A 25771-nucleotide genomic window follows, 5' to 3' on the forward strand; every position below is an offset into this window, starting at 1 on the left:
GTGTATTACAATTTTCTTGTTACGTTTTTATTCACCGCCCAACTGTTATGAAATATATTTATACATTTTTTTTCTTTTTCTTTAATATAACATTATAATTTATGCAAATTTCGTTTTTTTTTTTAGTATTAATTTTTTTTCTTTTTGGACCTTTAGGTAGCCCCGAGCCCATGTTTATTAATCATTAAATTATTATTACTATGCATACTGTATGCCCCTAAAATTCTGTATTACCCTTAGAATCTCTGAAAGCTAAATTTTTAAATCAATACATTTAAATGCGATTTTGCTTACATCAATTAGTAAGAAATGTTTAATTGAATGGCATTAATTTCAAAAAAGATTTTTTATAAGTACCTAATTCAATTTTTTTTAAATTTTTAATATAGCAATTTTATTGATCATATTATTCAAAACAGTTTAAAAAAAATACTAAAATTGAATGGAAATTGATTAAGTTATAATAAATATAGTTTTTGATTCGTAAAAATCATGTGTTTTGTTAACAAAAACGAATTGCATGCTTAAATTAATTTCTATTAGAATACGGATTTTTGTTTTAAAGTTGATTCATCTGTACAAACAATTTTCTCCGAATATTGGATCTTGACCTACTCTATATAATGTAGTTATCTTATCACATAATTGTAGAAACAATTGAAAAAGTTTGGTTTTGTAATTTTGTATGACTTTGATTTTTTTTTCGGGACATTCCATAAACGCACAATTTGCTTACTCTATAGCAAGTCTGTCTCCATAGCTCCATATTATATTAATAATATAAGAATAATTTATAATTTTTATAAATATTTATGGCGTGGTCAACAATTGTTGCGTTCTTTGATTGACCTGATTTATTTTGCTCATTAAAATAACATAAAAGTTAAAAAAAATACAATTAAAAATTGATGAATAACTCAATACTACACACTACTAAATCACACGTTATAACCTTTTATATTAGGTAACATAGATATTGAATATTTACGATGTTTAATTAATTTTCATTCATTTGTATGTATGATAAACATATATTTTATAAACTAGCTTAAAAATATAATCGAAAAACCTCGAAAATTAAAAAATTAAATTGCCTAAAAAATTTTTAACACTTATACTATTCAATAGGAATTTTCTAATTCCTGTAAAGAAAAACCCTTATTCAAATAAATTAGTTTGTCACAGGTTTACTAAGAAAGATACAGGACTTTTCACTCTTCAGACATACATATAATCCAACAGCTAAGGCAATTTACAATGTCTTTACATACGTTTTATAAAAACTTTTTAAATATTTGAAATATAATTTAGATACAATATACTATATAGTAAGTAATATATTAAGTATAATAATAAATATATTACATACAATAAACTATAAAGCAAATATTCAAATATACAAGCATTATTCATTATTTTTTATAACAAATTAATAAATTATACCCATAACTTTAAATTCTATATGAAGTTTAAATATTATATACAAATACCTACAGATGTGTATAACTCATGCGAGTCGAGAAAATTCGTTATATTACTATATAATATGTTATAAGGTTAAATACACAACACATTACGCAATAAACTTATTAGTTAGAATTCACGTTTTTCAATGTTAAACAATACGTATAAACCCATATTAACACAGTGACTATATAGCCGGAAAAAAATTGTCCAATTTATTATTGAACTTCGAAAGGTAGATATTATTATAATGATACAAGTGGATTACTACACGGCAACATAACGAACTGCACTTGGGTCACTCTCACTCTCACTAACGCTTACCTATATACAATTATACATATATGTAGGTACAACATCATCGAACTATATAGTTGTAGCTGTGAATAACTGCATTTTTCGAAAATGCAACGAAATGTCTAAAGCAATCACTGCTGCCGCCAAAATATAATAATATAATATGCGAAAAAACTCGTTATAATAATTTGTAGGTATACTTAAATAGTTACTGTACCATGTATTAATAATATTTAATAATATGTTATAATTTTACGTTAGTCGTATAAAATAGGTTGAAATGGTCACCGAGATGAGATACGCATAGTATTATAATAATATTAAATGTTTTTTTAATTTTATTAAATTAACGGATATAGCTACGTCCAATATGCAATACTATAATAAGATCACAAGGTTATAATAATAAAATATAAACTATTCTTCTAACTGTCATTATGCATATTATACAGATGAAGTTATAAAAAAACAATGATGTAACACAGTTAAAAATATGTTATATAATGTAGTAACATACTATCATGGACACCCATAGGTAACATTATAGGGGGGGGGGGGTAAAAATAATTTTTTTCAAATATAAGATAATAAAGATAATAGTAATATTATGGTAATATTTATTGAACTACAAATTCATATTTTTTTTGTCCAGGGGGCAAGTGCCCTATCTTGCTCCCCTCTAATGGGCGCCCATGCATACTATAGTTAGATGCTTACACTTTTTTACTATTGTTTATTGATTTTTTTGATTTTTCTTTCAATTTAACTAATTCCATGATTAAAAGTGCAACATTTTATAATTTGACAACAAATAATAAAATGGAACGTATAATATAAAGACATGAAAGTATTTTTAAATGTATTTAAGGTAAATAAATCTATATCAAAGGAGTTCTTTTATAAGGATATTTAACACATATAATGAATGATAAGAATTACCTAAATTTAAGGCGATTACATTATATAGGTACACGGAAACAGAGTTATTAAATAATTTAATCGAAAATAATACACATGGTTAATTTCTATGCAGTATAGGTAGGTAGCTTTATTTTTATTAATGTTTACCGTTGTTGTTTAATGACATTGACAGTAGTTGCCATTATCATTATATGCATAAAAAAAAAATTATTTACCTATGACATTTGTAAGTCTTTAACATTGTTTAAACATTCGATATATAGATTTTAATATTATGTCATCATCTGGAATATATTTGCAGAGTATATTTTAAATTTTAATGATTCTGCGATAGACATCCTCGTATAGGTAGTAAATTAGCAGTAAAAGCAACGCCAATAAAATATGGTCATCTCGAAGGACTTTTAACTGAATAAGTAACTATCTAAGCTATTTTAGGATGGACACTGTATTCGGTGTGTTTTACAGATTGGGTTCTAGTATACATAGATGGGAAATACGAAAACCAGGCGATTGCGTATGATGAACCAATATAATAATATTATTATCATAATATTATAATGATATACTAAATAATATATGTATTGATGTACTACAAAACTCGATTCGACCGTCGAAAAAATGTGACATTATATTAAATTATCGTCGTCGTCCTAACTATATAGTGGTCGTCGGTATACATTGACAAATATAATATAATAAGGTATATGATATTATACTCGTGTGTGTGTGTGTGTGTGTGTATTATAAACCTCTCGGGAGGCCGATGAGGCGATCTCGTAATCGGACGGTCGTTGCTCAATCGCGCACGGCGGCAGACGCTATGCGGTATATAGTAATACTAATAATAATAATAATATAATATTTCGCTATAAACCATACCGACGACGTGAAGGCTTAATTAGTGCGTGGCGGGGACGACTTTCGCGGTGACGGTGGGCAGAGGACCGTGTGCGGCGCATGTCGCACAATATAATTATGTACGTGACGTGCTGGATATCCACCAATACGTCCCCAAAACGACGACGAGGCGCCCCCCCGAATGCCGGTCGACTGTATCGCTGACCACTCGTCGACGGCAGCGACTGTGTCGGCGATCGGCCAACAGTATCCCGGAGACGGCAGCACCAGCAACAGACCTGCAACACTGGAGGACCAGCGACAGCAGTATTTTTTTTATTTTTTAAATTTTTTTTTAACACCTCCAGCGAAGGTTGTTCACAATAACCGTTATTAATTTTCATTACTATTGTATTAAAATATTATTTTATCGACTCGCCGACTCCGAGTTCGGCGCAACGTATATTTTTATAATATAGTTGCAGTGGCTTAGTGTCGATTTCGCGTCGACGTTTCGTTTATCGTATTAACCACTGCGTTTTTCTTTGTAACCGCGTGAGACCGGAAACGCGAAATAAAAATATTCAAACTGCCCCCACAGTGCAGTTCCGAGGGCGGCAATCCGCACTCTCGCTAAACACCGCCATCGTAAGTGTGATATGTATTAATAATAAATCTCTTTTTTGTTACTCGCACTGTTTACTATAGTTACCACACACACATAAATCAATCTAATCACTGTATAATTATCTATTTTATCAATCGGATTGGGATTTTTTATTTGTCCTTATAGCATCGTTTGGCATTTGCAACGACGTTTATTGTGGTGACAAGCAGCCAACGATGAGGACCATCGGCAGCAGCAGCACGAGCTGCAGCGTCATGATTTTAACGACCATTGTGCTGGTCGTCGCGACCGCGGCCTTTGAAGATTTCAACGCCGCCGTGCCGTCACTCCGGGTAATTAAAAATATCATCACAGTTATATAATAATAATTATTACTTAAGGCTAATTGGTCGTGTATCATTATCCCATTGTCGTATATACAATGTATATATAATACGTATATTTGCATTGATGGTACGTGTGATACTATATACTACTAAAAAAAAAAAATATATATATATTTATACTTATGATTACAATAATATATTGCATTAATAATACTATTAAAATTTATACATTCACGGTTAGAAATTTCTTTAAGGAGTGCAGCTATGTTGAGTAATAAAAAATTTAAGCATAATATAGCTAATTACTATTAAGTGTACAAGAATGTCCCTCGGAAACGTTCTCGAGTAGTATGAAATCATGCGTAAAGTGGCGTTTTCCAGATTTGGAAAACGATTTCATTCCACCCGATCGAAAGGGGATTGCACTATTTTATATGCATAGGTGTGTGTATTTGCTGTTAGGTTTTATTTATATAGCGTTTTCCCTCCATTTATGCAAAAATCGCACGTTTAAGGGTTTATAAAAAACTTTATACACGATATGTCTTCGGAAAAAATGAATAAATTAAAAACGAGCGCGAGACAATAATTATTATTAAACGATTCGTAAATATTCTATCGTGTATAATGTTCTACTCGCGTAATCTCTGTAATCCAGTCATAATGTCGTAATTCGGAAAAAAGGTAATCGATTAATCGATAAAAAAAAATATAGTACCTAATGTAACTTATATAAGAACGCAACAAAGTTAGGTACCTACCTACTACCTATTAAAACGATTTGACGAATTATTTTTTTTTTTTTTACATTTCATTGTAATAACTGTTATGAAGAAAAAAAATCACTCGATAAACATTTCTCTATAAACGTGTGGACTCTAGATATTCCGTTCGTAACAAACCGCGATCCTTTTGCACTCGCATTTTAACGCGGTCCTGCAGTATAACGTTAATAATATATTCGGTGACAATGGACACGAGCGCGCGATTATAATAATTCTAATATGCACAAGACGCGCGCGCGTAATGTTATTCGTCCGATCAATGATATAATAATAGTAATAATATATTATAATATTCGGCGGCGGCGGCGGTCATCGTCCTGGACACGATTTTATAATCACTCGCTCCCGCAATAAGTGGTTCAATGACGACCGCGGCGGCTGTTGGGCCCGTCGGTGCGTACGCGCGGCGGTGATCCAAGGTCGCCTGCCGGCTATCTGACGATCTGTAGAGTGACCCACATTCACCAAACCGTTGCCGATGCTCTTCGCCGTCACCGCCGTCATCGTTCGCCGCCGCCGCGTGCACGGCTCCTCGCCGGCCCTAAACGACATCACTATCGCTTTCGCCGACTGTATTTATTGCTTACCACCCGGCCCGGGAGAACGGACGACGATAATAGTATTATAATAACCACACGTGTCTGGCGCCGTCGCTTGTTTGACCGCGTTGGACGTGGCCCGAGGGTGGATAGAAGGGCGTAAAAATTAAAATTTTAAATTGCGGATAATTTTATATATTGGTAACTTATAAATAGTAGTATTGCGTTTTTAATAATTATACCGCCAAAGTTCGTTATTATTATTATTATTATGCGATATACTTGTACGGCGTATATGTATTATTAATATTGTTCTAACCGAGTTGTCAATGCGAGTAATAATTATTTCAATAGCGTTTCGTTTATAATATCGTTCGACGTTTTTCTATAGTGACTTTTCATGGTAAAATCGTAATTCTAGGTTCTCACCTAAGGGCGGCCCCGGTCATGACGATTTAATACTATACCCGCGTCATAAACGCAAAATAATAATGTAATAATAGTACGTCGTAATATGTATTATAAACCTATAACTGTATAAAACCTTGTGCATGTGGTTATAATAATATTATATTATGTGGTATACGCGGTAGACTTGTGTGCAGTGCTTTTTCCGCGTATAAATATTGTAATACCTACGTACTACATAATTTCATATATTTTTTGGAACGTACGTCTCGCGGTGCAAGTATACAAAGTAGTTTCAAACAGTTTATTCTTGAATTTTGAATGGAATAATTTACAAACTTGGTACAACTGACGGCGTGTTACAAAATAAAAATAAACAGTTACCAAGAAGAATAGAAAAGTTACAGATACAATATCATACATCGCATTACATAATAAAAACAACTCAACATAATAATGTGTTACCGATTTCAAATAACAACATATCGGCACCGAACGAATTTAAGATTTTGAACAATATGTATTGGTCAACCAGGAATTTTGAATAAATTTACTGACTAAGATGACAGCTCATTTTTAATTAAAAATAATATCTCGAACACCAATGTGCAGTAAATACATAAAAAGAATGGAATATTGGTTCACGTTCTTAAACGAGTTAAAATTCAATAAAAATTATTACAGTCATAACCCGTTTGTTGGCAAACCAACATGTATTTCCACCCAATGTGTGTACACTATATACATAATATTATAAAAATTATTTTATGTACAAAGAGACTGAAAGTGGTCACTCGTTTCATATCGCTCACTTTTGCACAGACCTATACCAGTGTTGTACGATTGTTTTAAATCTGAAAGCTATAAAATAAATCGACTCGTTCTCCATTAAATAATTCTGATCGTAAAAAAAATTGTACCATATATGATATATATACAGTGATATACTGTTATATAAGTTTAAATAATAAAAATGTATTAGTAAATATTACTGGTCGCTGGTTTAATCATGTCTAAACATAATTAAAAATTAATATGATTAAAAATATGATGATTTATTCTAGACAATTTACTATGACAAAAATTATAAAATAAATGTTCATAGAACGTGCACAAACTCTAACTATATTTCGATTAGATTGAAAAATATGGTCAGACTACATATATACATTGTAGATATTTTAATAAATGGTATTAACAAAAAAAACATAAATATTTTTTTATTAAAATAAAAATTGGAACTACATATTTTTAGAATTATTTATAGTTGGGTACTTAATTTAATAACAGTATTTAGAATAATTATTTTGCGATTTACAATAAGTTATTGTTTTTTCTATTTTCTTTTATACATTAAATAATATTATTAATCGTTGTATGTATGGGTTTTAATAATAAATTATTGATCGATAAAATACAATTTTAAGATAAATTAAAAATATGTTACCAACTATGTATTTAAAACAAAAAAAAAATGTGTCATGACTAATGATTTAACATATTTATTTTAAGCGTTTCACAGTAACACGGTTACATCGGTATTTTTTTTTTTTAATTGATTGGGGTAGGTAATTTTTATTATTCTAAAAGCTATGACTTTTAGACGTTAGAAAATCTATTAACAGTTTTATTTTAAATAATATATATTTGGATATAAGAGCTAAATAAAATATGTAGGTACATAGTTTTTATTAATCTTTTTATAAATTTAAATCAGATTTGAACTCACGATTCGACAATAAACATTAAAGTAATAATAAAATAAAATAAAACCACTTGAACTCACTGAAAAAATTAAATTAATTTTACTGTAGCTGTCTAATACACCTAAATGCTTAAAACATTTAAAAATTTTAATTAATAAAGTTGTCGCTTAAATTTAAGTTGTTTTGAAATACTGTTTTATCGATGGATAATAATTTAACAAGAAACCGGGTACAATGAAAATACTTAGATTCACATTTTACGACTAAATCTTTAAGGATGTAGTATACATATACAATTTAACTGATATTTCTCAAGATTATTGTTAGTATATACTATATAGTACATCATAATTATTTATTATTGAAGGTCTTTGAGCTATTCCAAAATAATTTTTAATGTAACAATAATTTAATTTACAATTTTAATTAACTCATATATTCCAACTATAATAACTAAAAAAAAAGTTAAGCGATTAACAAAAAAAAAAAACATAGCTTAAAGCTTATAGCTTGTACCGCTTTGATTCAAAGTTTGAAATTAATATTATTTATATGTTGATGTACTTCTAATAGTTATTTTATTTTAACCGATGCTCAAATAATTATTCATAGGCTAACATCAATGGTGAACCACAAAAGCAACTACAGCGTGAAACTAGATCTTTAGACGTCATCACTCGGCTATTGGGTAGCAGCAGTGGAACAGTAGCTGGATCATCATCCAGCGGATCGGTAAGTCATAAACCAATACCATAGACGCAATCAACTACTAGGGTATTATTATACCTTTTCCAAATTTTTAAATGTAAAAACAAATTATGTGTATAGAAGTCTTTAACTGTAATTTTTCTATTACATAAAGCATACATGCGTATACATATGAAATATAAAATTATAAAATTATCACGTTACAGCTGACCGGAGGAGCAGATTCAGCTTCGGCACCGGCCGATGGTAGCAGTGGCAGTAGCGGTGGCAGTGGCAGCGGATCCGTACTTAATCTAGTCGCCCCGTTAGTGGGCAGTAGTAGTGGCGTGAGTTTTTATTAATTATACATGAACTTTCAATCATCACCTGTAACATACTTATCCACTTCATATATATGTATTTAATTCATATGTGCGTGTTTGGTATAGAGCGTAAGCGCTGGATCCTCAGGAAGCGCATCTGGCACAGGAGACGTCAGCAAAACCGACGGTAGTGGCCCGGACTTGGCTGGTCCAAATGGAGCCACAGGTGGCAGTAGCTTTTCCAGTATTCTGTCTCTTTTGGGACCCATTTTAGGTAGCAGCAGCGGTAGCGGTGTAAGTTTCTATTTTATTCTACAAGATGGTTATTATAATATTATAATATAGTTACTACGCTTGAGTGATAATATAATATATAACCACATTATAGTTTATAAATAACAACTATTTAAAATTTACGAAGGTTTTAAGTGTTTGAAATTAAAAAAAAATACATATATTATAATTATATAGGTACACAAAAGTATAATATTTTGTAAATATGCTTGTAGGGTAATGGTGGTGATCCAGGAGACAATACTAGTGGAGGTACCGGAAGTCCGGCTGGTTCTAATGTCTTAAGCTTGTTGTCCGGTATTTTGGGTAGCAGCAGCGGGTCTAGTGGTACTTCATCTGGCAATGGTGGCGCTGGAGCTAGCGATTCGTCAACAGATGGTGCAGGTGATGACACGGTTAGTATTTTTTTTTAAATGCATATAATCTATTATTTAAGTGTATTATTATTGTATAAATATAGGAATAATTATGTATTAATATATACATATTTGAATGTGTGTGTATTAGGGTACCGGAGCGGGTGGTTCAGGATCCAGTAGCATATTGCAACTGATTGGGCCACTGTTAGGCAGCAGCAGCGTGAGTACTTTTTTTTTTCATTTTTAATAACAATACTATACAACACTGTAGCCTGTAGGTATGTATTTTAATTTTAAAGTTATCTAGTAGACTAGTTACTATGTATTATACCACATCAGCAGTAGCACTGTATTATTATTATAATTATAAATTAATATCTGTAACAGTAATAGCAATAGTATGTAGAAATTATGTTGTAATTTTTAGACGTTTTACTATTATAGTGACACACCAAAGTATATAGTCATCACCGCGTTTGAAGTATATAATTGTAGACAGTAGTATTGTTATGCAAATTCGTCAGTGGCAATATTATGACACCGTGGTCGATGCCCGAAGTGAATTGAAATATTGATACCATAACTACCAACACAGTCAATTCTAATATCCTGTCAAACTATCGTGTTGTTATCGTTGCATGATATTTTATATGTGTTAATCAACAAAAGTACCAAACATCACCGTATTAGTAGCCTTTAGAGTTGTATTTATATTTTATATACATGTCGGAACTAACAGAATTTGAATTTCCTATCACATGTGTGTGAATAGGAAGAGGAAAACTCGGGACCTAAAGAAAGTAACCACAAGGATGACAACTTAATGGACAATACAAGTGACTACTTAGATGATGGCATTAACAGTAATGCCATTGACATTGATGTTAGAAGTGGCAGTCTTAGGAATTCATTGAAGGCGCCATTATTTAACAAGAGAAGCAAAAGAGCAGCACCAAAAAATATGGATGGTAAAATCAATATTGACGATTACGATAACGAAGTCGATGGAACATTGAATGATGACAACGATAGTAATGAAATGATGGATTCAATGGTGACAAATGGAAATGGAACTGGAGATATGATGGCTGGGGCAGTACAAAATGGCGGAGGCACAACGGGTGACAGCAGCAGTAACGAAAATGATAGTGGCGAGGGAGGAGGGGGAAGTTCAAATTCTGGATCAATTATTGAATTGGTTGGTCCCCTTTTAGGTTCATTGAGTGGCGAAGGTGGTGGTATCGGAGGGTTAGATTCCGGATCAATACTTGAGTTGGCTGGACCTCTTTCTGGAACCATAAGTGGTGGTGGCGGAGAAAGTGAGGAAGGCGGTGGAAGTTCAGACTCCGGATCAATACTAGAGTTGGCTGGTCCTCTATTAGGTTCATTAAGTGGTGGGGGTGGTGAAGGAGGTTCAGATTCTGGATCCATATTGACTTTGGTTGGACCACTATCTAGAACATCGAGTGGTGGCAGAAATAGTGATAGTGGTGGTGACGACGAGCAAGAAGGCAGTGGTGATGATGAAAAGAAAAATAATGATGGCAATGGAGGGTCATCAAACTCCGGATCGATAGTAGAGCTTGTTGGTCCGTTATTAGGATCCCTTAGTGGTGGTAATGAAGGAGGTGGAGGTTCAGATTCTGGTTCCATATTAAATTTAGTCGCTCCATTGTCTGGTTCATCTAGTGGTGGCACTGCATCAGAAACTGAAAGTGGTAGTGGAGGATCTGATTCAGGATCTATCTTGAATTTAGTCGCTCCGTTATCTGGTTCATCTAGTGGTGGTACTACATCAGAAACAGAAAATGGTAGTGGAGGATCTGATTCAGGATCCATCTTGAATTTAGTCGCTCCATTATCTGGTTCATCTAGTGGTGGTACTGCATCAGAAACAGGAAATGGTAGTGGAGGATCTGATTCAGGATCTATCTTGAATATAGTCGCTCCATTATCTAGTTCTTCTAGTGGCGGAGTGACAGATGGTAAGGATCGGATTCTGGGTCGGTTTCAAAAACCACTAAGATGGCAGCAACAAATAAACCAGGGGAAAGAGGAATAAACACTGCCAATTTAGTGAATTCAGTAGCGAGAAGTCCGATATTATCCAATTTGTTAGCGAATATCTTATCGCAATCTTCTGCTGGTGCTGCATCTGCGTCTGCCTCCGCATCTTCGTCTTCTTCTACATCATCGGATGTGGCAAGTAAAATAATAATATATCGTGTGTACACAGAGACAGCGATTATATATAATTGTACCGTTTCGCTTGCTATCATTACTTATGGTTGTGACTAAACTTTATTAAAACAATAAAAATGCCTTCCCGTCCGTTTAAATATTAATAATATCGTGCTGCAGTGGTTTAACGGTACTGATTAGTACACAATATGGTATAATACACAATATAAGTACAAATAATTATGTGCTAAATTTATTTAATTTCATAATCACTATACAGGGTGGAAACGGCGGCGATGGTGGAGATGGTACCAATGGCGGTGCCGGAGGTGGTTCTGACATTTTGGGTTTCTTAGGATCAAGCAGTGGTTCTAGCAGTGGAGGACCTGGAGGAAATGGAGGCGCTACAGCTTCTGGAACCCCGGTAAGGAGGCGTCAGATTGGAGGCCTTTTCCGTCGACCATTCGCAGCAAACACTAACGAACCGGACGTCACGTATACACAATTGTTAAACGACCGACCCCGGGACTTGCGTCGCCGATTGTGGTTGTAAATCACTAGTAGCAGTGGTAACGGCGATGGGAGTGTCATACACTCAGTACCTAGTATAGTAGTAATTGAGCACTAACACCAGCTTAAGCTCACTCTATATGTATATATAATAGTTTAATTGACCGGATAATAAGCGTCATACAACGTTTAGGTCATCATAATCGTCGTTTGTACATAAAATATGCTATGCAATTATAAATTAAAGTACGGATAATTTAAAATATAGACGGTGACAACGATGATAAAATCGATACAAAAAATATTATCGTTATGTTTGTTCCATTCGCTGACTACTCTTAATTTTTCACACACACACTTATTAAACACTCTCTCTTTCTTTTTCTCTGATCATATTTGTAATACTCACTGATACAAGAACTATACGAAAGTTTTCAAAACTTTTAATAGACACATTTTTCACGTATAATTTTAAAAATGAAAAATATAAGGAAAATGCTTTTTATAGTATTATAAAAATAATATTATAACATCGTGTTTTTGGAAAAATAATATCGTTTAATTCATAATTATTCAAACGGTGGAATAGACAAGACATTAATAAGTACATTTTTGATTTTGATTTCTTACGGTTGACCACTGATTACTGTTTTCGCGAATACATTGAGAAACCTCTTCTATAATAATATTTCTAGTCTTTCATCGTCGGCGTCTGTTTTTGACCGTCCATCCGTACGTCGTCTTAATATAAATTATAATAAGTTATTACATCTATATAATGTATATTTATAATAAATACATTATACATATATATTATATGCATATTTATAAATTTAATAGTTTAATGTAGCTCATATAAACTTATTTGTGTACACACGTGTACTATGTATGTACTATGTGCCTATGTGTGTGTATACAAACGAAACGCCATATTATCATTGTCATACCTATATCATATATATTTAAACGTTAAAGCATTCATTTTTTTTTACATTCGATATAGTTTATTATAAGACTTAGTAATAAATGATTAGTTAGTAGAGTAGTAATTGTAGTAATCCACACATATACATCGAAATCTAGAATAGTATAATGGTAGCGGTGTACCTATAGTATTGAATATAAATATATTTTTTTTGTATTACAAATAGACAGGTGGTAATAATAATTGTAGTTTAGACAGTTTTAATATTATTATATAGTTTATTGTACATATCTACCAATATAAGACGGGAATCAAAACGCGATATGATGATAAGGAATATTTAGAAAAAAAAATTTCCGTTGAAATGTATAATATTTTAGCAAAATCCTTATCGTCAATAATTTCGTGTATAGTACATAATCATTATTATAGTTTGTATATTATGAAAACTGTATTAGTTTTTTATTTTATGTTTGCACGTATTTTTACGTTCTTGTTTCCTCGATCATCTTTCCAAATCCTTTACCCCATGAATTTGTAGTTTTGATTAATATTATAATATTAATTCATACTTACTAGTATGAAAAATATAGAAAAGTTTTAGTAATGGCAAAATACACAGTACTTATACCACCATCGTCACCACATCACACACTAACCATCAAAGGCATGTCGTAAGTAAAAACTGTTTTAATGAATATTTTTGTAAACGCAGTTTAAATTACATATCAATGAATAACGACCGGTGGCACGGGATACAATATTATACTATGTAGTATAAAAATTACTACTTATTAATTATTTTCGATATAAATATTAATATATTTTGAATATAATCATTCATAATTATTATAATCTAAGTATATACTTTGATTATTTGAATTAAATCGTTCTCTTAAATAGTCGAATTCAATAACTTTGAACAACTAACTTGGATATAATAAAATATTTAGGTAGTTATACATTTTTGATAAAAATAAATATTTACGTTTGAAATAAATGAAAATATTATTACCAAATGTATAATAATATGAAGGTGATAATGATGACGTGGAAGTGTTATCATATACAGCTATATATTATTATTGCTGATTTTTCAGGAGCAGATACCAATGTGGTGCAAAAAATGTAGTCTATTAACAGCCATTAAGGATGCTTTTATGGTGAGTACTCGTCGTCTGCATACACACATAGTCATTATACAGAAGTAAGCCGTATATTGCACAATAATTGGTTTGAAATCACTCAAAATTATTTCCATGTATATTTAACGAGCGGTACACGATTTCAATTATGGTATCGTATTTTACTCAGATTACGCACTTCAAATAACAGAAATAATCTAATACAAAAATCATTGACAATTGTCCACATATTATTTTCTATTATACCTACGCTTAAGGATAGACAAGATGCTTGAAAAAAAATATGGTTAAAATACAATAGATACATTAATTTGCACCTATAAATATTAAGTACAAAATACATTTTCATGATTTGATTTTTCATTGCTAACAATACTTTTTTAAATAAAATACTAAATACGAAAGATCCGTTTCCCTCGATTTGGTAGAATATGATTACACCCCTAAATATATTGTAGATTCTGAGTAGACACACTCATACTAGTATGCATACTTGGCTATGAGTGTATTGAATATTCAATGGTGATCGATCAATATAGATCGATATGTGTTTTATTTTTGTGTGTATCAACACCTTAATGGGACAATGAAAATTTTAAATTTTCAACTTTGTTGGAGATGTGTAGTAAAAATTGAATCTAGTCACTATTTTGGGAGGTGAGGGGGTCATAAGTAAGAAACTAATTTTCATTATAACCTGTAAAAACAATATAAAAAAATTAAGGTAAAACGGGAATTTTTACACAAAATCATTGTTCAACAAAAATTTTATTTTTATTGTGGCGTAGTGCAAAAACAAATAATCGTAGGTACTAGGTATTTTAATTTTTCACAATGTGTTGAAACTATCATTTTATATACACGATCAAATTTTAAAAATATTTTATAATTATTAATTATAGAATGAAATTTTCATTTTTTTTTGTACACAAATAAAAATATTATTTATTTTAATTTTAACTAATAAATTAAAATGCTTGCCATTGCCAGTTAAATATATAGTTAAGTCCTCAAAAATGTTTCATTTACCATGGTAATACAATTAAAAAGTGTTAAAAATATATTCACAATATTTTTTATAACTGTTTAAAATTAAAATATTGATAAAATTCATCAAAATCGTGAAAATTTGTTATACATTTCGTAGTAAAAAATATACAAAAGAAATTATTTTTGTGCCTTAGAATTAAAAACTGAAAACACTATTCTTCATTTATTCTTATATGTATAGGTGTAAAGCAATAAAAAATATTAGTTTACCTACCAAAAAATCACATTAATTTTTTATGATCATTTAAATTTTAAAATACAAGTTTTCACGACATTGGATATTATATTATATTTTTTACTGTTTATACTTTATAGTTTATAGGGAACTATTTATCCTCTGATAATTGTTAATATTAAATATTAACAAATTTTCGTTGTAATTAAAAAACGAACAACTATAATTAGTAGAACAACATAATATGTAGAATGTAGATAGTACTAGATATCTAAAATGTTCACCAAGTATGAATATGTTAGCATTTTCTATAAATTTAATAAAATATCCATTAACTTGATTATAGTAACCTATTCAACATTTCTATACAGCGAACTGGTTCTCACTTACCCACCAATGTTTTAAAAAATTATTCTCTAAGTTGCTTTGATGTAAAATATGCAAATGGGGCATTTTGGAGCTGCTAGTTCGGTTCAGAGTTTTTTAATTTTTAAATATAAACTATAGATTAGAATGAATTTATATATTAATAGTAAATAATAGTATAATTAATCAGTACAGCTAACTAATATAATTGTTTATAATTATTAAATGATTTAAAAATAGTTGGGTATATTATGCTTTAAAAAAATATTTGCTCGAAGTCAGGATTAACTTTTCTGATCATCTTTTTACATCTTTTTTGGGGCAACCACGTCACAGATTTATTAATATATTCTTAAATCATGTATTGACTACCTTAAATTGTGATTACTATAAAATAATAATAAAAAAGCAATTAGTTTTCACTAAAATTCATCTCAAACTTGTTCGATGTAATTTAAATTACTATTATACTTCTAATTTACCCTGCATAATCTGAATAATCTGAGCGTCCATTTTCTACTATGAGACAAACAAATAATAAAATACCTACCTAATATTTACAAACTACAATAGATTAATATCATTTTAGTAATTTACCTTCATATTTTTTTTTTTATAAGCCCTTGGTAGTCTAAAAAAATACCGCCGGTGTACCATTTGAATACCAACTTTATTGAAAGTTCTGTTACTAGACTGCGCCTAATTTCCTCTGCTTGTTTCTGCGTGTTACTGAATAATGGTAGAAAATATATTATATACTGTCAGAAAAATTCGATTGGTATGTATACGTTAATACGTTACTTATCTACTGTAGATATCCTATAAAATGATAATAAAAGGTCATTATTTTCATTTAACACTTATCATAACGTAAAACAATTAAAAAAAAACACAAAATGCGCAAAAGAAAATATATTTAGGTATTCATCCATTCATAATTATTAGAATTTACGGAGATGCGTCTAAATGAAAAACTATAGGCCTTTAATGGGCGATGACTAATTATATAGATTATTCGACTCTGTGTAGGGAAATGTGTATAAGTGTAAATCGGTTGCTCAATAATGAGATTATATATATATATAACAAAAGTTTTAGGGTCAGCGTAAGATTGTAAATACAATGCATACTAGGTATTTCTACGGCACAGCTTACGTACACATTAAACATACCGAGTCAATAATATTATATAGGAAGTAATAATCGTATTCTATCGACACAATGTTCACGGCCCGAAATTATTATTTATAGATGAAAATGAACGCGTTCATTCAATCGTCGTCGTCGTCGTCGTCCGCCCCAATGCCGAGCGGACAACGTCTCTCGTCGGCATCTCCGTGGACAGATTTCATGATGCCGCAGCCCGCTCCGCCACAGTCGTATTGGTGGTCGTCGCCTACCCCGTCGTTTTGGCGGTCACCTCCGTCGTCATCGTCGAACTGGTGGTGGTGGCGTTAACGAACAAATCGTCGGAAAAAAATGATACCGAAAAACGATTTAACCCTTACACAAGCCACGTACCGAAAACACATTATATTACGTATACCTAATACATTATAATTAGTACTTATTTATATCAACACATGCCACACTACTTTATAATATTATATTATGTATAAAGACGATTGCGTTCTGTATACAAATATTGTAGTACGCGATTTCAGTACACTGCAAATTGCAATATTATGGTACGATTCATATATAATAATAATATTATTGTATTTTTAAAAAGTCTATTAACATTTATGTAATATTTTTTTATTATTATTATTATTTTTTATTACCTATTTTTACTCTTATACAAGACGTACCTATCTTATAATTATATATGTATACCATTAACTAATTTGGTAACAAAAATATATTTCTGTGAGTTTAATCGATATTTTTAAGAAGACATACCTATCTATCAAGTATTCCAGTTGGAAAAAAGTCTTAGAGTATCGAGTATCTCAATCAAAGCGATGAACAAATTAACATATACAATTGATCATGTTTGTGATGTTGCGTAACGATATAACGATTTATCCTCAAACGATATTTAAAGTATTTGTTATTATTCAAAAAGTATAAGTCGTAGATAATTATTGAAAATTTCACCAGTTATTTAGATGGGCATTTTCTTTACATAATTTAATTTTCAAAATATTTCGCTTATTTTAATGCTATTTATAGGCATTTGAAATATGATTTTATTGGTGTACGTAATAATAATTTGAAGTACTTAAAACAATAGTATGAACTGCACTGTTTAATTCGTGTTGTTCGTGAAGGTTAGGCACATTGGTGTGACCTGCTGGTGAGTGGTTCCTATTTCGTTTAAAATATTTTCATTTACATATTTTACAAATCATAAATTTCATTTATTATATAAATTCGTCATAATCAATAAAAAGTAGTATATATTTTGTGAAATATATTTTTTGAATCAAAAATGATTCGCGCGCTTTTTAATCCTTTCACATCGAATACAAATACGAATACGAATGTTTTTATTTAGTTACCGATTAAACGCATGATATGAATGATCCAATATCACGTATATCTCTGTAAAAGCCTCACGAAAATACATGAAACCCCTGGAATTTGAGACCTACTTACCAGGATCGCATGTATCTCATTCAGTTTTGACGTTGTCGGCACTCGGCAGCAATTAGCACCCGTAGTCATTACTAAAATTACCATCACCGCATAATATGTTCCTGTTACATTTATTTCAATCCTTCGCGTATTAAACGGTTTAAACGCGTACTCAAAACGTTTATAAAACGTCTCCAGAATGTTTCTACTACGTACGCCATTTCGCGACTGACTGATTCATATTATGTTTATTCTCATTAGCAAATATTCTAGTGTATAAATATTATGAACTTATAAGTATATCGATATTATTGATAAGTCGAGTTATTATTATTGGGTGTCATTTTATTTCTATATTTAATAAATAGGTACATTATTACCAAATAACAATTTAATGTGTACATTTTTTTTTTTTACTTACCTATTTTTAAATTTTACTTTTTGCAAATTTATTACATAAGTTCACGACTTCTACTGCACATTACGTGGAATATCGTGCTATTTAATAAAGTGCATGTAAATTCTTTTTTTTTTTATAACAATAAAAAAAATTAAAAATTGTTATTCACAACTTTTTTTTATTAGCGTTTAAGATTCAACTTTTTACAAAACATGTTAAAATAGCTAAAATTTGCAAGTAATTTTGTTGTTGTATGTACATAATTTTTTTTGTATTTATATCTAAAGTTAAAAAATGTAACACTAAGTTTTTCATTAAATAGCTATGAAGAAAACTCGAAGCGTCATTATAGGAAAAATTGTTATGAGCGTTTGAATTTTAAATTTTTACGAAATTGCGTAACAATAACGATTTATCCTCAAATGATTTTAAATATTTGTTATAATTCAAAAAGTATACGTCATAGATACTTGAAAAATTTACCAGTTATTTAGATTGGCATTTTCTTTGCATGATTTAATTTTCAAAATATTTCACTTATTTAAATGCTATTTATAGGGATTTGAACTATTCGTTTTTGTTAAATTTTTTTTTATAAATATCGATAAAAAATTTTTGGCTGAGACAAAATACTTGACAATTTAATGCAATGTTCTTCATAAGTTTGTCTTAAAATGATTAAAAAATTATAAGAATACATAAGCATAATTTTTTTTTATAAACATTTATGACCACTAATATAATCATAAATATATAGGTACCTATTACTTATTTAACATTTCGTTTTACACGGTGTGTCGTAGGTCGTAAACAGAACAGTATTCAAGTTTAGTGTATACAATCAGTAAATAATACTAATGTATACTTATAATACTTGAATCTAATAAGGTTGCAAAATACAAAATTACTAATACAAAATCTAAGTCGTCAGTTATAGATAGTTTTAGTATAACAAGTGTAAGGTATTACAAATTCCTATACATTCATGAATTTAGCAGTGCAAATTTAGCAGATATCGATCCAAACCATCCACCGAATTATTGCTTAGATAATTGCATAACTACCTACTTACAATTGCAGTTTATTATCATAAATAGTTATCGAATAAAATTTAAAAACTAACAAAGATTACATGAATTCTCAATGCTATAATAAATAATAAAAAAGTTAATTCAGTTTCTTATATACATAATATAGAATTATGTATTGATGAGAAATCTCATCAAAACTCTCCAACTTATGAACTTTTTTTACATGTTATAATCTTTTCTGTAAATTTTAATTTTAAATATTACAAGTTAATTGTATATATGTATTAAAATATTTAATAAGCCTTAAAAACCATTTTTCCTCTCATTAATTATTTTTTCATGAAACGATAGCTTTGAAAAACCACTCGATAGGACAAACTTGTAATATATTCAAAAACGACGAAAAATACTGAAAGCGCCTGAAGTGAATCAGGTAGGCAAGCAAAATTACATACACGGCTTTAGTGACAATTATTATTATTGTACGTCCTTACTTTTGTTCTATAAACAATACCCAATACGCAATACAATAATGCCGACTGCCGAGATAGACAATATAAAGACAAAGATAGACACGAGAAGCTTCGAATCTGTAGAGGCAACAGGAATGAAATTTTACAAAAAAAAAAATAGAAAGATACATTATTGCATCGTCCCATCACCACACCCTAAATAATTAGTCTTATTAGTGTTTTGGCATCATTTATACAACGCGTTTATTTCTAGGTACAACTTTTACAACCTACAGATAATAAAAAATAATAATTTGTTATGAAATCTCAATCAATGCAAAGTGGATGGTTGGTACAAGGCACAGTACAGTGAGATTTGAAATTTTTAATATTCGAATATTACATACCTTAGGTTTAATGTATGGAAAAAATAAAAAAAAAACATGAATATAGTTTTTGGGAAAACAAAATGAAAATAAAATAAAAAACATTTTTCCTCAATTACTTATTGAAGTAATTAACTAATAATTATTATAATATTCATAGGTCTTATTTATTAAATTTATTTTTTTTAACATTGTTAAATAACTTGTTATCAATAATAAATACAAAAAAAAAATGCTTTAAACTACTTACCATTTTTGTTTTATGAAAAATTCATTTTGTATTTGTAATTATTTTTAGATTCTGAACTAAGTGATGAATGTATTGATTTTACAATGATGTGTGTGTGTGTTTTTTTGTGTCTGTGTACAGCATAACTTGTCGAAATAATGTTTTAAATTCAAATTTCAGGAATGGTTTCCGATTGCAAAGTGAATATTTTTGGTGCATTAATGCATTATAGAAAAATTTTTCTAAAATTTTTATTAGTTATTTTCTTACTTGCCGTAGACTATTTTTTTTTTTTTTTTTTTTGCAAGACGGTGATATCTTTGGCAAATACATCAATTCAGTACAATAATTAATAATTTAAATACTCGAATATCTAGCTTATCTTAAAAAAAATTCTGAATAAACAATAAAGAAAAAATATTTCTATACGCAAGAACTATTCACATGTCACCTTATGTGAGTCACGTTTGCTATACTTACATCCGCATGTGTATGTTTTAATTGGTGTGTCAATAATTATTATAGGAAACACTGAAATTGATCTGACAACATCCGGTAACAATAAGGTTGATTTTAAACACTGTAAACACTATGAAGGTAGCTCAATTCAAATAATGTCTATTGTAATCCCGATTCCAAATATTTGTCCTTGTTTTATATACACAGATACATTTCTACTCAATTCAGTGCATTCGAATATAATATTGTATTTTATTTCAGCATCAAAATGTTACAAGGTAAACAAAGCTATTATAGTTTAAATAAATTCATTTTCATATAAAATCTCAAAAATTAAAACAATAATATTAATATGAATTATGCTTTAAAAATATAAAATTAGTTTATTGAATAAAATAAAATAAACAAATCTTACAATCTATATCAAAGATTATGATTTTTCTCTATCTATTTACCAATCTCTTGTAAATATTTAAATAAAATGAAAAACAAATCAGTTTTGTTAGATAATATAAATAGTATGTTATGAATCTAATACAAATACTAATAATTCCCAAAAGTATACATACATATATTATGTAGGGTACATCTGTATATTTTCTTGCATACACAAACCGAATTCACTTTAGATAATTTATAAAACAGTTTGTATAATAAAAATAATATAATGTAAAAATAAGAAGGAGTTTTAACCTAATATATTATTTATGTTACCTTTTTCCTTAGGAGAAAATACTATTAAGAGGGTTATTAATTCTGTAATTATTACTATAACATTTGTTTATGAAAAACACGATTGATCCTCTGAAAAGTAAACCTTGATAACCTTATACATAAATTATTATTGATAATTAACTTTCCGGGAGAGTTAAATGATTTAATAACATAATTTCTAACTATTGGGAATTCTGAAACTATTTATTCGTTCCTAAGCAATAAAAATCCTCAGAGCTAGGTTAGGTTAAAGTTAGAGTTAAGGTTAGAAACATAAATCGTATACTCTTAGTAAAATAGTACTTTTTTTTATTTGACAAAAATTAATAACAACGCTTAGAGACGATTCCACTTTATAGGTCCAGTTTAGCCTGAGGAATATAATAGGTCTTGCACATACAGCAAGACTCTGCGTGTGATGATCTGTTTAGAGGGGCGATTTATGGTATTTGCTAAGGAGTGAAATCGTCCCAAGAGCATTTTATTTTTATTGAAAATAATTTTACAATTATTATTATAATTAAATATAAGTTTTATGTTAATATTAAATTCATACGAATCGTTTTACTTTAGTACTTTGTACATATTATGTTATTTACCTATTTTGATGGTATTTCTTTAATATAATTTAATGTCCAATAAGAAGATTATTTGCTTAAAATTTCAAATATAACAAAGCAAACAGATATATTTTATTGATTTAGTGGCGAGTTATGATTATTTTATTGTAAATAGTACATTGTGTGAAATAATTTTATCGTAATTCTTTGTACTTTGTACATATTATGTTATTTACCTATTCTGATGGTATTTCTTTAATATAATTTAATGTCCAATAAGAAGATTATTTGCTTAAAATTTCAAATATAACAAAGCAAACAGATATATTTTATTGATTTAATGGCGAGTTACGATTATTTTATTGTAAATAGTACATTGTGTGAAATAATTTTATCGTAATTCTTTGTACTTTGTACATATAGGTTTGCTAGACCGGACATGTCATCATTATTTGTTTTTGGGGAAATCGTATTATTCGTATTAATTGGTCTGTAAGACTCCCCACTTAGCGGCTTATCAACTATAAAATATGTTGTTGCGACCGATGAGACTACAGTGCTGCAGCAACAATAATATACACACGACACGTTACGAGTTACGACGACACAATGTCAAAATTAGTATTTTCGCCGTCCGACGATGAAATGCTGGTCAAAGAGGTGCAAAAATATCCTATGTTATACAATATGGAACATGCAGATTACAACAATTATTTATTAAAAGATGTTATATGGAAAGAGATATCGACCAAAATCAATAAATCTGGTAAATATCTACATAATATGATACAATAAATAACTGGTACACAACATGTAAATTCTGATTCTGTAATTAATTTTATTAATTTTGTAGTTGATGATACCAAAAATCGGTGGAAAAATATAAGAGACTCGTACACACGAAACAAAAGCAAACCTGGAACTGGATCGGCAGCATCAACCAAAACTAAATTGTCCTTGACACTGCGTGTCAGTTTATTGGACAATTTTGAATATGAACGAGAGTAAGTATAAAAATTAAAGTTATACCATTGTTATGACAATTAATAATAAAAAACTGACTTTGATTTGGATTTTAATAAGATATTTTATTTTTAGCTCAACTAGTAACGATCCTATGGACGGCAATATAGACTTTCTTACTGATGAAGAAATTGATGATACATTATATGAAGCAGCAAATAACTTACCACCAGCTGAAATGCCAAGTAAGAAGCGCGGTTTGTCTGGTACAAGAAAAGATGCCGATTTAATAATGAATAAATCAGAAGAACCAAATAAGCGTATTAAACAAACTTTGGAAAAAGAAGAAGACGATATGGACGATGTTGATTTATTTTTTAAATGTATAGCTGCAATAGTTAAAACATTTTCACCCAAAGATCAACTTTTAATGAAAATAAAAATGTTATTTATAATGGCCGAACTTGAACAAAAACGTGACATAAACAAGCAACCGAAACAACCGTAATAACCCATGATGTAACCACACTCTGTTCGCCAAATATCAAATGAACTATCTACATTCTACAGACTCCATTACAACATATACATTTTCAAACATTGGATCCCATTCAACCTTCTCTAACAATATCTGCAAGTATATTTACTCAAGATCTTCAAACTTACAGCTTTCCATGTATAATTATGATGTCTCAATCAAGAATAGCGGACAATTTCCTCCCAGACATTTCCCCTCCGACTGTTTTTGGCGTAGTAGGACAATTCCTCCTTAATATATTTTCGATGCGAACGTTTCCCCCCCATTTTTTTTCATTTTTTTTTTCCATAAATATAATCAATTATACCATAATTACCTTTTATTGTAGATGTATATTTTTGATCAATTCCTACAAGCTATTTGAAACAATAAAATAATAGTAATTTAAAAGATTCTCTAAATAAAAAATAATAGTCTAGCATACCGTATTACTTATTAGCCAGTAACATTTAAATCTAAAATTGTATCTAAAACCCAATCAATTGCTGGGTTGTCAAAAACTATCCTAATTATTTGATTTAGGCTATTAAGATAGGATTCTTCAACAATCTTATATCGTCATGAGCAATGATTTTTACAAAATATATCATTTTTATATCGACATATTTAGACTATATTTTATAAATATCTTTTAATCTATTTTACTTATATTCAAAATGTTTACGTTTTATTATACAATTTTTATTATATATTGTATGAAAAAAATAATTTTTAAAAAATAGGGGGAAATTGTCCGGTTACCCTCAATCACATAATAATATTCTATATAGTTTATTTTATTTATAGTTTTTTTTTTCATTTACATATTTCAGTTGTTGAATATTTATAATACTTTTCTTATTTTTATTATTTTACACGGTAATATACATACATTTTAATAAAGAATTGGATTAATAAAACTATTATTATTAATAGTGCATAACTAAAAATGTGTTTTCTTAATTTTATGCTTTGACAATATATCAATTAATTAATAACGATACAATATACAGTATATAAATTAATTGAATAGTCAATATATATAGCTGTCATTCGAAATATAATGCAGATATTGTAGTACATTTTTTGGCGATGTAATTTGCCTACCTAAAAATGGTCTAAAATAAAAAAACACTTAAAAATGTTTTTTGTTTTTTCAAAAATATTTTGTAGATTTATTTATTTGTAACATGGTGAAAAAAATTTTGAAATCGATATAATTTTGAACAAATAAAAGAAAATTCAATTTAAAAAAATACAACATAATATTATTATAAAATTATATAGTAATTCTTATTATAAAAATTATGCGTATAACAGTTTATTTTAAATTTAAACAATGCTAGTAGATTGTCGGACTTGTATCTTAAAGATTTTTAGTTTTATCTTAATTCAGCACTAATATCTGTGAACCAAGACGTTATCATGATAGGTTAATGGGCGTTGCTCAAGTTCGTCCCGCTAATTAGGTTGTACTTTTTTAATAAGGTAAGTGCGTCCCCAACAATATCAGCAAACAGCTAACAGTTTTATTAAAATATCAATATTTAC

The 25771-nt window shown here is 29.4% G+C and overlaps 3 protein-coding genes across 3 annotated transcripts; all 3 read left to right on the plus strand.

Moving 5' to 3' along the window:
• Positions 1–3694: 3694 nt before the first annotated feature.
• LOC114128400 (PE-PGRS family protein PE_PGRS26-like) lies at positions 3695–13642 on the plus strand. The gene is made up of 8 exons (XM_027992914.2): positions 3695–4170; positions 4316–4482; positions 8527–8646; positions 8829–8948; positions 9051–9218; positions 9434–9613; positions 9726–9797; positions 12039–13642. Exons 2-8 carry the CDS (start codon positions 4366–4368, stop codon positions 12309–12311), a joined length of 1050 nt encoding a protein of 349 aa, XP_027848715.2. The 5' UTR covers positions 3695–4170; positions 4316–4365; the 3' UTR covers positions 12312–13642.
• LOC114128402 (uncharacterized) lies at positions 12764–17693 on the plus strand. The gene is made up of 4 exons (XM_027992917.2): positions 12764–12775; positions 13787–13867; positions 14294–14356; positions 17181–17693. The coding sequence occupies exons 1-4, from the start codon at positions 12764–12766 to the stop codon at positions 17385–17387; spliced, it is 363 nt and encodes a 120-aa protein (XP_027848718.2). The 3' UTR covers positions 17388–17693.
• Positions 17694–23172: 5479 nt separating this feature from the next.
• LOC114128392 (uncharacterized) lies at positions 23173–24847 on the plus strand. Its single transcript, XM_050206366.1, has 3 exons — positions 23173–23506; positions 23594–23744; positions 23839–24847. Exons 1-3 carry the CDS (start codon positions 23350–23352, stop codon positions 24209–24211), a joined length of 681 nt encoding a protein of 226 aa, XP_050062323.1. The 5' UTR covers positions 23173–23349; the 3' UTR covers positions 24212–24847.
• Positions 24848–25771: the final 924 nt, after the last annotated feature.

This window comes from Aphis gossypii, chromosome X, assembly GCF_020184175.1.
Source record: "Aphis gossypii isolate Hap1 chromosome X, ASM2018417v2, whole genome shotgun sequence".
Taxonomy (NCBI): domain Eukaryota; kingdom Metazoa; phylum Arthropoda; class Insecta; order Hemiptera; family Aphididae; genus Aphis; species Aphis gossypii.